Source organism: Hemiscyllium ocellatum, chromosome 24 (assembly GCF_020745735.1).
Source record: "Hemiscyllium ocellatum isolate sHemOce1 chromosome 24, sHemOce1.pat.X.cur, whole genome shotgun sequence".
NCBI lineage: Eukaryota > Metazoa > Chordata > Chondrichthyes > Orectolobiformes > Hemiscylliidae > Hemiscyllium > Hemiscyllium ocellatum.
In genome coordinates this window covers 25626052-25639289 of record NC_083424.1, presented here as the reverse complement: position 1 = coordinate 25639289, position 13238 = coordinate 25626052, and the positions used below count along the sequence as shown (strand labels likewise).

Below are 13238 nucleotides of genomic sequence, written 5' to 3'. Positions count from 1 at the left end.
AATTCCGCCTCTTTTTGGTTAATTTCAATCTCCAGTTTAATGCCTTGTATCAAAGCCATCTGTCTCTATGTTAATCAGTAGCATACCTCGTTTCTTGATTTTTAATAGTTCATTCATGGGATGTGACTAATATAGATTAGGCCAGTAATTATTGCTCATCCCTAGTTAGCATGAAGATGTTGGTAGTGAGCTGCTTTTTAGAACCATTGCATTCAATGCGGTGTTGTTTGGCACGCTGCGTTGGGAGTGTAGTTCCAGGATTTTGACCCAGTGACCATGAATGAACAACAGTACAGTTCCAATTCAAGATGACACATTTTTTGGAAAGAAGCTGTAGGTGTTTGAGTTCCCAAGCATTCAAAGTTACTCCTTTGAAAGTACCATCTGATAGGTCTGTTGATGATTTCTTACATAACTATGGTAATAATTGAGAGAGATTGATAGGGCAGTAACTGTCAGGGCTGGACTTACCGTATTTTTTGGAAACATGACATACTTGGGAAATCTTCCACATTGTCTAGTAGATGTCAATGTTGTAGGTGTACTGTGAACAACTTGGCTTCAGATATGGCTAGTTCCAGAACACAAATCCTCAATGCTATTGCAAGAATGTTGTCAGGCCCCATTGCTTTTGCAGTATCCAGTGTCTTTAGTCATTTCTTGATAACATATGGAGTGAACCAAAATGTACAGGACATTGATGAGACCACTTTTAGAATATTGTGTGTAATTCTGGCCTCCTTCCTATTGGAAAGATGTCATGAAACTCAAAAGTGTCAGAAAAGATTTGCAAGCACTTAACCAGGGTTGGACGATTTGAGCTATAGGGAGAGGCTGAATAGGCTTGGGCTGTTTTCCCTTGAGCATCCGAGACTGAAGGGTGACCTTATAGAGGTTTATAAAATCATGAGGGGCATAGATAGGGGAAATAGACAAGGTCTTTAGGGTGGAGGAGTCCAGAACTAGAGGGCAGGAATTTCGGGTGAGAGGGGAAAGATATAAAAGGGACCTAAGGGACAACTTTTTCATGAAGGGGGTGGTGCGTATATGGACTGAGTTGCCAAAGGAAGTGGTGGAGGCTGGTATAATTACAACATTTCAGAAGTATCTGGATGGGTACATGAATAGGAAGGGTTTAGACAGATATGTGCCAAATGCTGGCAAATGGGACTAGATTAGGTTGGGATATCTGGTTGACATGGACGAGTTGGACCAAAGGGTCTGTTTCCATACTGTACATCTCTATGACTCTATGACCGTAAGTGGGCCATTCAGCCCGTCAAGTTTGCACCACAATGATCTACTTCTCAAACCCATTCTCCCGCCTTGTCCTTGGAACCCGTGATCCCCTTACTAATTGAGAACCTATCTATCTCTGTCTTAAATACAGTCAGCCTTCTCTGACAATGAGTTCCAAAGATTCACCACCTTCTGAATGAAGAAGTTCCTCCTCATCTCAGATGGATCAAATACCTGGCATATCTGATTGAAGATGGATGCAAATGCTTCAGCCTTTTCTTTTTTGCACAGATGAGCTGGGCTGCTCTATTAATGAGGATGGGATATTTGTGGAGCCTCCTCCCTCAATGAATTCCTTAATTGTCCACTATTATTTACATTTGGGTGTGGCAGGACTGCAGAGCTTAGTTTGTTGAACTAGTTATTCTGTTTGATTTCCAATAGTTTCTTCCAGGTGCCTATTACTATGAGTATAAAACCATCAACCTACTTAACATGATACTTGATTTAATTCTAATTCTGCATGATTTCTCCAAATTTTTGAATCCTTCAGATTGTGAACAATTTCAACCACTTTTTAATTGGCAGAGAAATGTGGGCAATGCAGTCCCATTTCCATCAGGCATGACCAGTGAGCAAGGCCTTGTGTTGGGAACATATTCTTGTAGAATCATACCGTATGTGTCTTCCTTGACTTTCATAGTGACATTTATACTCAACACCCCAGAAAAGGTATAATTAGTCTTACTCAGAATAACACCATCAGCTCATCATCACCTTTTCTCTCTATTTAAACTCTGTTCCTCTGCTAATCAAACCTATTGTATGCTTGCCTTTCATGAAATTGGACAGATATCTTTTGTCTGCTATTCTCCTAACAAGGATAGGATAATTCTGCAAACCTGAATCCTTCCCTTTTTCACTTGAAATGATATTAAAGTTGTTCTCTTTGGAGCAAAAGGAATCTTGGAGAAATTTATTGGAGTTGTACAAGACACTGACAGATCAACAAGGGAAGGCTGTTCCCATTAGTTGATGGCACAAGAATTAGGTGACCCGGTTTCTTAAAAAAAAGTTGGATGGGCACTTGGGAGAAAGTGCAGATAGATTGGGGGAATGGGACGGATTGCTCTATAAAGGCCCACACAGGGTCTAGGGGCTGAATGGCCTCCTTTCATATTGTTATGGGTCTTTGACCAATGATTTAAAAGAATAACATCTTTGAAGTTTTATTGTGTGGGTTGTTTTGGGGCCCTGCTGGAGTAATTTTCCATTGGAATACTCTGTGAAGCTTCAGGGAAATTGTATGAATGAAATTTATAATCACTAAGTGATTCTGAACCCAATTGGTTTAAACAGGAAAGGTGATTCTCTAAGTTTGCCTAGCTGATGGGGAGTGCCTCCAGTGAGGAGTGCATGTTGAAATACAGGTGCAGACAATGTACTACTTTCCTGTCATTACTTCAAATGGTCAGAAGCAGTTTTCTAATATTTCCAGTCACCGGGTGAGGCTGGCTGTAAAACCTCAAAATTTCTTCCATGGAGCCACATTTATGTTTTGGACTGTGATACATTAAAGGTGACATTTTAATAGAAATATAGGAAAATAAATAGGCCATTCAATGCTTCAATCCTGTTCTGTCACTGAAAGTAAATCATTAGACAATAGACAATGGGTGCAGGAGTAGGCCATTTGGCCCTTTGAGCCAGCACCACTATTCATTATGATCATGGCGGATCATCCACAATCAATATCCTGTTCCTGCCTTATCTCCATAACCTCTGATTCCACTACCTTAAAGAGCTCTATCCATCTCTTTCTTAAAAGTATCCAGAGACTTGATCTCCATTGCCTTCTGGGTCAGAGCATTCTATACACCCACCACTCTCTGGATGAAGAAGTTTCTCCACAACTCTGTTCTAAATGCCCTATTTTTAAACTGTGCCCTGTGGTTCTGGACTCACCCATCAGCGGAAACATGCTTCCTGCCTCTAGAGTGTCCAATCCTTTAATAATCTTATACGTCTCAATCAGAACCCCTCTCATCCTTCTACACTCAAGTGTATACAAGCCCATTCGCTCCAATCTTTCAACAAACGATAGTCCCGTCATCCGGGAATTAACCTCCTGAACCTACACTGCACACTCTCAATAGCCAGAATGTCCTTCCTCAAATTTGGAAACCAAAACTGCACACAATACTCCAGGTGCGGTCTCACCAGGGCCCTGTATAACTGCAGAAGGGCCTCTTTGCTCTTATACTCGATTCCTCTTATTATGAGGGCCAGCATGTCATTAGCTTTCTTCACTGTCTGCTGTACCTGCATGCTTGCTTTCATTGACTGGTGTACAAGAACACTTAGACCTCGTTGTACTTCCCCTTTACCTAACTTGACTCCATTTAGATAGTAATCTGCCTTCCTGTTCTTGCCACCAAAGTGGATAACCACACATTAAACTGCATCTGCCATGCATCTGTCCACTCACCTAGCCTGTCCAGGTCACCCTGTATTCTCCTAACATCCTCCTCATATTTCACCCTGCCACCCAGCTTTTGTCATCAGCACATTTGCTAATATTACTTTTAATGCCTTCATCTATATCATTAATGTATATTGTAAACTGCTGTGGTCCTAACATTGAACCTTGTGGTACTCCACTGGTCACTGCCTGCTTTTCTGAAAGGGACCCATTTACCACTACTCTTTGCTTCCTGTCAGTCAGCCAATTTTCAATCCACGTCAGTATTATGCCCTCAATACCACGTGCCCTAATTTTGCTCACTAATCTCCTGTGTAGGACTTTATCAAAGGCTTTCTGAAAGTCCAGGTACATGACATCCACTGGCTCTCCTTTGTCCATCTTCATAATTTTAAGCCTCAACAAATTCCAGAAGATTAGTCAAGCGCGATTTCCCCATCGTAAATCCATGCTGACCCTGACCTATCCTGTTACTGCTATCCAAATGAGTTGTGATTTCAGCTTTTATAACTGACTCCAGCATCTTTCCCACCACTGATGTCAGGCTAACTGGTCTATAATTCCCTGTTTTCTCTTTGCCTCCCTTCTTGAAAAGTGGGACAACATTAGCCACCCTCCAATCCATAGGAACTGATTATGAATTGATAGAATATTGGAAAATGATCACCAATGCATCCACGATTTCTATAGCCACCTCCTTAGGTACCTTGGGAATCAGACCATCAGGTCCTGGCCTCTTATCAGCCTTCAGACCTGACAGTCTATCCCACACCATTTCCTGCCTAATATAATTCCTTTCAGTTCATCCATTACACTAGGTCCTTCAGCCACTACCAAATCTGGGAAATTGCTTGTGTCTCCCCCAGTGAAGACAGATCCAAAGTACTTATTCAACTCTTCTGCATTTTCCTTGTTCCCCATAATAAATTCACCCATTTCTGTCTTTAAGAGCCCAATTTTAGTCTTAACCATTTGTTTTCTTTTCACATACCCCAAAAAGCTTTTGCTATCTCCCCTTATATTTTTGGCCAGTTTGCCTTCGTACCTCATTTTTTCTCTGTGTGTTGCCTTTTTGGTTATCCTCTGTTGCTCTTTAAAAGTTTCCCAGTCCTCCAGTTTACTGCTCATCTTTGCTATGTTATATTTCTTCTCTTTTACCTTTATACAGTCCTAACTTCCCTCGTCAGCAATGGCCGCCCCTGCCTCCCATTAGAATCTTTCTTCCTCTGATCTGAACCACAACCCCATCAATCTATCTTTGATGCATACCGTAATACTCTCCGTAACTTCAGCTGACCTGAATTTCACAACTTAATGGAAGTAAATTCCAGATTTCAACCACCGTTTGTGTAACCCTTTTTTCCTAATATTGCTTTTCTGTTTGAGATGTTCCCATCAGAAGCTTATTTAAATTGTTTTAAATACCTTGATTTGATTGTCTCTCAGCCTTTTAAATTCAAGGTGATTCAAGCTATGTTTATGCAGCATGTCCTCATAATTTAACCCTTACTTAAGTTTCCATGTCATTGTGGAAAATCTGATCTCTATCTTTTAGTACAATCAAACACTGAACTCTAGATAGGGTTTGACGAAATCTGTGTTCAACTGGACCATAACCTCACTAGCCTTGTTTTCTGAGCCTCACGAAGTAAAGTCCAATATTCTATTTTATCTCAAACTCATTTTTAAACCAAAATATACACCAATTGCCCTCTCATGATTGACCCCTCAACAAGAGGAACAACTGCTGTCTATTCACTCTGTCCATGCCCCTCATAATCTTACACACCTCAATCATACCTTCCCTCAGTCTTCTCTGTTCTAAAGAAAACAGTCCAAGCCTATCTAGTTTCTCCTTATAGCTCAATTTCTCCATCCCAGTCAACATCCTGGTGAACCTTGTCTGTATCTGCTGTACTTTTGAAATCTGTGCTGACTACACGTTTTTTTAATCGTAGGTATTCTCCTCTTCTCTCATTTAGTGGGCATTTCATTACTTTTCTTGCCAGTTAAGATAAATCAACTGGTCTATAATTCGCTAAATGTGCCCTGTCTCTCCTCTTAAATATAGGTCTAATGTTAGTCCTCTGGCTGTAAACTTTCTTGAATAAATTATTAAATATATGTAGGAGTGTCTCTGCTATCTCTTTTCTTGATTCTTTTAAAACGTGGAGGTGCAATCCATCCAAACTGGGGTTTTATCCTCTTAATTTGATTGTTTTATTTAATGCATCACATTTTTAAAATCTAAACACACTTATCGCATTAGCTGAAAATGTGTTGCTGGAAAAGTGCAGCAGGTCAGGCAGCATCCAAGGAGCAGGAGAATCGACGTTTTGGGCATGAGCCCTTCTTCAGGAATGAGGAAAGTGTGTCAAGCAGGCTAAGATAAAAGGTAGGGAGGAGGGACTTGGGAGAGGGGCATTGGAAATGCGATAGGTGGAAGGAGGTTAAGGTGAGGGTGATAGGCCGGAGTGGGGGTGGGGGCGGAGAGGTCAGGAAGAAGATTGCAGGTTAGGAAGGTGGTGCTGAGTTCGAGGGTTGGGACTGAGACAAGGTGGTGGGAGAGGAAATGAGGAAACTCGATTCTCCTGCTCCTTGGGTGCTGCCTGACCTGCTGTGCTTTTCTAGCAACACATTTTCAGCTCTGATCTCCAGCATCTGCAGTCCTCACTTTTTCCACACTTATCTCATGAGTTATCTTATGATTCAATGTAATGCTGACCTGTTATCTCTCTGGTGACTATTGAAGTGAAATAATTAGTTAATATTTCTGTGAACTCTTTATTTTTATCTGCACTGTTTTCATCATGACTTATCCACCAATGGTCTCACTGTCATCTGAGTCTTCATCTTCTACTGATGTGTCCATAAAATATTTTATGAGTTAATTCTATGTTCCCTGATGGCATAACTCCTCTTTCTCTTTCTTCATTTTTCTCTTAATCTCTTTGTGTTCTCTCTTAATATCCACTGTCTTCTGTCTACTTAAAGTATGCCTCTTTCCATACTCTCAATTGTCCTCTCGTACCTTTATCCATCAATAAAGTCTCAATAGTTTTAATTTCTTTCCTTTTAATGCAGAATATCTTTCCTGTGCTGGTATTGAAAACTGTGCTAACCCTTGCCCATTGTTGGTCTACTTTGCTGTTTGCAGCTATTGTGGCCCATTTTGTTTTCACAAGTTCTATTCTCAGCTCATCAAAATCAGTTTGTGTTCAACGTACTGACATAATTCTTAGTTATACTTGCATCCTCTAGATCATCCTAATGTGTGATGTATTCTGGTCACTATGTTCTAGATGGTCTACATCAGTACTTAAAAACAAAATGTAGAGTTTCATGTATAAATCCTGAGCAATTATGTAAGACATACCTACAAATGTCAGTGATATCTTTTCCCAACTCCAAATGGACGGTGCCAATGTCATTGTCATATTATCTGTATTTTCACAGTGGTAAATTAGGAGCATTGCGATTAAAAGTCAGGTTGGCAGAGGATCGGATATTACCATCAATGTACTATCAGCCACTGATCGACCTCTTGGTGGAACCTGTGATCTCTCCTGCCAAAGTGAGTACCTGATGCTCTGTCCTGTTAACACATTGAAATGGATGTAAAATAAAATAAATAATTTCCATTCGGTGTTGGTGTGCCAGTGTTTATCAAGTTTCAATTCAAATGGTTCGTCTTAACTCAGTTAAATAAACTTATTGAAAGATTGTGTGACCATGATACTGCTAACTTAATGTCTCTGTAAACTAATTCTTATTCCTCCGAACACAGCTTCAAAATGCTAGTGGCAAATAACAACACTTCCTGCATGAGTTGTGGTGAAGTTATTTTGTATAACATGGACAGAGAGTCCAGCACGACTTTGTTAATTGTATGTTGCATCTGATAATCTCATTGACTTTTCCGAGGATGTCAAGGGAGTGCCTGTGGGTGTTCCATTTTGTGGCCTTCTGGAAGGCATTTGACAAAGTTCCATAAAGCATATCATGAGCAAAACATGAGAATGCCCTGAAATAGAGGCAGTTATTTGACTTTGGTTTATAATTAGGTGACAGATAGGAATCAGAATGGGAATAAAGAATGTATACTCAGGTGTGAGGAATGGTATTCTGCAGTCTTAACTTTTCACCATTTTGTATAATCAATTAGATGAAGATATGACTAATTGCTTGGGACCTAAATTAATTATGGTGCAAATAGTATCGGAATGTTTGAAAGGGACACAGAGTGTCCCAAATAAGTTTGATGAACTGAATGACCTCCATCTACGTCTTTATGATTCTTTGATTCTAAGTGAATGGGAAAACCTAAGTTCAAGATGGAGAGGTGTGTGGTAATCCATTGGAAAGGATGAAAATGCTGCCAGGTCAGAAACAAAATGGAGTAGACTTTCTGTGACCTGAATCAGAGGTTTGGGAGATACTCCACGAGACTGTGAGTCGAGTGGATTTAGTAGAACTCAGGAACAAATTACGATGGCAGTCCACTTAAAGTATCTAATGCATCACTCAGAGCCCTTGGCAGAACAATCTCCCTTAACGTGCATCACATCCCAGATATTTGATAACCCACTGCATGTAACAAGAAAGTGGATTGTACACCCAAAGTCTGAAGTTGCTCAAATTATTATTTGGACCAGAAAACCTGAGATTGCCCTAAAGTGATGCAAAATGCAAGTGATGTGAGTATTGATTCTACCTAGAGCAGTGTCTGAGAGAGAGTTCATAGAGGAGTTTGACAGAGTGAACGGCTGGAGGTTTGGTTTGGGTTTGGATCAGGTGAGTCAAGTCCACCTCCTCCCATCCAGTTACAGCTTTAACTCTGGCCTGAAGTTGCTCAGGTTACCAATTTCTCTGTGAACGCAGTTTACAAAGGATAATCAGGCTGTGAACCTGATTGCCGTTCCATTTTTTTACCTCACACTCAGGTTGGCTGGTTCTCCTTGAAAGCATGGCTGCTTCTTTGAGATGAGAAACTGACAGATTCAGGATGAGAGAGAATCCATCCTCCTGGGACCAAGGGCCTGCCAGAGGAGTCTCTGTGATCTATTGCTTCACCATCACCTTCGCCCCAGTGCCCCTGAACCCACCACAGGATCCTGACCTCCACATGCCCACCAGCAGCAGGCTTCCAACCCAGGCTTCCTATGAGTGATTGCTGCCCACTCCACCCCCTCAACAGATTTAATAGATCCTGCAATCTTCCTCAGCGGGCTCGCTGCCTCACTAGAAACCAAACATATGCTGTACAGCCCCACTGCACCTGGGAGTCAATTATGTATAGTGTAGAGTAAAGCATATCAGGACATGGTAGACAGGGAATGTACACACAATTAATTATTTCTCCTTCCATTTTACTTGTTCTTTGTTGTATTTTTCTGTCAAACTGATTTCCACAGATATTTCTCATGTATTCTGTAGGATGTAGCAGATGGCTGGAGGAATACTCACAGGGTTTTGGATGAATGCATAAAATGACTGGATTCTGAGCATGTACTGGAGCCTTGGGCAAAGGTCCAAATGTATATCGTTTCTTATGCACATAAGTGATGGATACATTTAGGACTTGCTGTTTCTTTAATGATTTGTATTGGCATGTTCCCTTGCTGTCAGTTATTCTGTGAGGAGAGCAGTTTTTGATGTCAACCATATTGACAGACCAATTCCAGTTGGCAAAAAAGCTCACTCCGTTTAGAGAGAGGAATCTTACTAGAGTATGGCATCTGGCCAAAGTTGAAATTGTTTTAAGGGATAAGAAGAATGCTACATTGAATAAACAATTCACTTATAAGTGCAATATTATTCATATATTTGTCAGGTAGCTGACATAAGGAACTCAGGAACAAATTAAGATGGCAGTCCACTTAAAGAATTCACATCATTTTATAAAAGGGGAATGAAAGTTGATTGGATTGCATTGGATTCTGAAAGCTGATTAATATTCGGACCTGCACTGGCAATGTTTTTATTCCTCTTTTACCTATTGTTTGCCTTTTCATTTACATTGGACTTTTCAGTTTCCTCCTAATTGAGGTGAACATATAACTTACGCTGATACTTGGGATGTAGTTGCCAATCTGTGGTTTGTGGAAAAAGTGAGGACTGCAGATGCTGGAGAATCAGAGCTATTTCCTTGAAGAAACTCTCTTCCTCCCTCTACATTCCTGAAGAAGGGCTTATGCCCGAAACATCGATTCTCCTGCTCCTTGGATGCTGCCTGACCTGCTGCGCTTTTCCAGCAAGACATTTTGGAATCTGTGGCTTATGGTCAGGTGTAGTTTGCTGCCATTAACTATCCTAACTACGCTGATCCTAAGAGCTGTTTTAATTATCTGTGATCGAGGGTACTCTACTCGAGAGACGTAACAAGAAGAGGAACTTGTCTGACATAACATGATAGATATAGATACAATTAAGATTAACTAGTTAGGCACAGTTAGAACGATCAGGTACCAAACATGTCATGTTTATATCCATCAGGACCTCATCCAAGACAAAATGTTTATCTCGCCAAAAGACTGTATGATACCATCAGATTGGGTGGAGCTAATTCAACTCCGACATTAACTCATTCAAAATCATTCCCTCACACAACAGTAATCCTCCAGGAAAGCTAAATGGTACACTGTGCTTGGCACAGAGCAAGAACCTGAGCCCTGGCTTATGTAGGTAGATGTAAAAAAAATCCCATAACACTACTTAATGACGAGAAGACAGTTATGCTAAGGTCTTGACCAGTAGCCTTCTCTGAACCAGAGCCCCCAAAATAGTTAGTTATGTCATAAATAATCAAGACGATAGAAGCTGGAAATGCTTACTAGATCTGGCAGCATCTGTCGAAAGAGGAGCAGAGTTGAAGGATGAATGTTCCTTTTAAAAACTTATTCACAGCGTGTATTAATGACTGGCTGGGCCAACACTTATTGCCCATCTCCCATTGCCCTTGAGAAGATGGTAGTGATCTACATTGTTGACCTGCTGCAGTCCATGATATGTAGGGGCACCCACAATACTGTTAGAAAGTGAATCCCAAGATTTTGACCCAGCAACACCAAAGCAATGATGGTACAATTCCTTCATTTAGAAGTCGCAGGTGGTAGTGTTCCCATGTGTTTGCTGCCCTTGTCCTTCTAGATGGTGAAGCTTGTGAGTTTGGAAGGTGCACATGAAGCAGCCTAAATTTCTACATTTGAGCAGCTACAACTTACACTTCAGAATTTCACCAAGGCTCCTTACACAACAACTTCCAAACTCACAACCACTAGAAGAAGGAGAGCTACAGGTACTTGGGTACATCACAACCTGCAGGTTCCCCCCCAAGCTGCTCTCCACCTGATTTGGAAGTATGTGCCATTCTTGCATTGTGACAGGGTCAACATCCTGGAACTCCCTCCCTCGCAGCATTATGCATCTATCGACAGTACTGGACAGCAACGGTTCAAAAAGGTACCTCACCACCATCTTCTCAAGGGCAACTGGGAATTGGTAATAAATGCTGGCCCAGCCAGTGACGCCCACATCCCATGAATGAATAAAAATAAACTTCACCTTCTGTCATCCTGCTCATTCATTCTAATGCCAATTACTTAAAATTGCTATCAAGATTGAAGACTGATTCTGGGTGTGAGTAAGTTAGGCTGATGCTGCACTGCAGTGCTGATTGATGCTAGCTTTCAAGTGGTGCTGTCCTTTGGATGAGTCATTAAACTCAGCCCCTTGGCAGGATCATCCAAGAACTGGGAGTGGGGAGTTTTGAGCTGTGCCACACATTCAGAGGGGAGGCAGGATTTCCCCCATGATACCGCCAGGAGGCAAACATGCAAGAATTGGCAGACGGGGTTTGTGGTGAATTCAGGAAGAGGGGCATGCTGTTGGCATAGTATAATCAGAGGGTCAGTGTTATTTATTGATTCCCAACCATAAAGCTTACAGCCATGTTCCTTCAGCCAGCAGCACTGCAATCTTGGAACATCATCCTGAGAGAAGTGGCCTCTGCAAGGCAGCAAGGGAAGGGTGGGAGAGAGTTACCTTTTGCAGGATTAAAGTAGGCCTCTGGCTTCACTCCACCCCATCTCTTCCTTGCCAGGGAAGCACAAGAAGATATTTTCCTTGGAGCTGGTAGACTCCCTACACAATGGTATGAGAACTCAGCCTAGCAACATGCCAACAGCCAAGAAAGTACAGAGGGGCCCTGGCCTATTCCTGCCTCTGGGTAGATCACCTACTGGCAGGGCATCTTCCAGGGCACTTCCCAAATGACGTTTTGGCACGTACAGTCTCCACCATCTCCCACAACCTGCCACACGCTGACTAATAAAAATCCTTTGTCCATCTCTCTCAGCTCGAGAGTCTCAATGGTGAATGCCTATGTTCATGTTGAGGCAGGTTTCAAAACTCCCATGGCCTACCGAAGGAAAAGTGCAGAGTTTCTAATCCTCTCTGACACTTCTGTAAACAACACCTTCAAAAACACATTCTCTCCCATTCATTACTTTGCTATGTGTGACCTTGCTGGTTTTACTTCTGTACAACTGTGACTTCACCCCATTCATTGAATGAGGATGTTGCCCAATGTCCAAATAATGGAATTAAACATTGTTTAAATATAATTTCTTTCTGTAATCTTACGTTGCACAGATTCTAAATATTTTTCATCCTGGTAATTACTACTTTTCCAATTCATCACTTCCCACCCACACAATTTGGCCACACCTGTCCCAGTCTCTAACTTATACATTAAATAACTTGCTTCAACATGTCACATTGATCACTCCTTATGAATGTACATACCTCCCATGAGCAATGCCATTGGTGTGTGTGATTAAGTAAAATATATTTATATTTATGTATACATTAGGAGTTTCCAATGATTCTGATGCAATAATGGGCACGAATTCCATGTGCACTAGTTATGTTAAAACCATGAACTTATTTAGAAGGAAATGCATTTACTGATTTGCTAGACATAGCATAAAGGGGAACTACTCCCATTGCTGATTAATGCCCCTTCCAAATTGTCAGGTAATTTTAGATGGTGAAATATAGCTTACTTCTGCAGCCTGTGTTTAAAGTAGAAAGGTGGGAAGTTTAGACATCCTGGTAAAAGAAGTAGTTCATTGTCTATATTTTAATCTGAATTGACATCAACTCAGGCCACTTGGATCTCAAGGGCAAAGTCCTTACAGTTGGGACCAGGGACGTCATTTCATTTTTCACCACCAAGGTAAGGGGATGTTAGAGGTCAATCAACCTTTATAGATGCCATCTAATTTTCATTTCACTGACTTCAAATGAAATCCAGAGTTTTAGTAATTGTACAACATAATTAATATCTGAAACTGCTCACAGAGGAAATAAATCTCTACGGAATAGTTTCCATCAGATTGGCATTGTCAGGAAAACACTGTTGTAAAATGAACACCACGTTTTACAGAAATATTTGTGTTGATTGATGCAGAGTGTTTGCAACTTTGGGCCATCTGTTGTATTAGTTTGCATTGAT

At 41.1% G+C, this 13238-nt stretch overlaps 1 protein-coding gene across 2 annotated transcripts in view; it reads left to right on the top strand.

Moving 5' to 3' along the window:
- Positions 1–13238, top strand: part of LOC132827109 (rasGAP-activating-like protein 1) — a 267843-nt gene that overhangs the window by 124042 nt on the left and 130563 nt on the right. For both annotated transcript variants that reach the window (XM_060843598.1, XM_060843597.1), the window contains exon 9: positions 7178–7295. In XM_060843598.1, coding sequence (XP_060699581.1) covers positions 7178–7295 — 118 coding nt within the window. The remainder of the gene's footprint in view (positions 1–7177; positions 7296–13238) is intronic.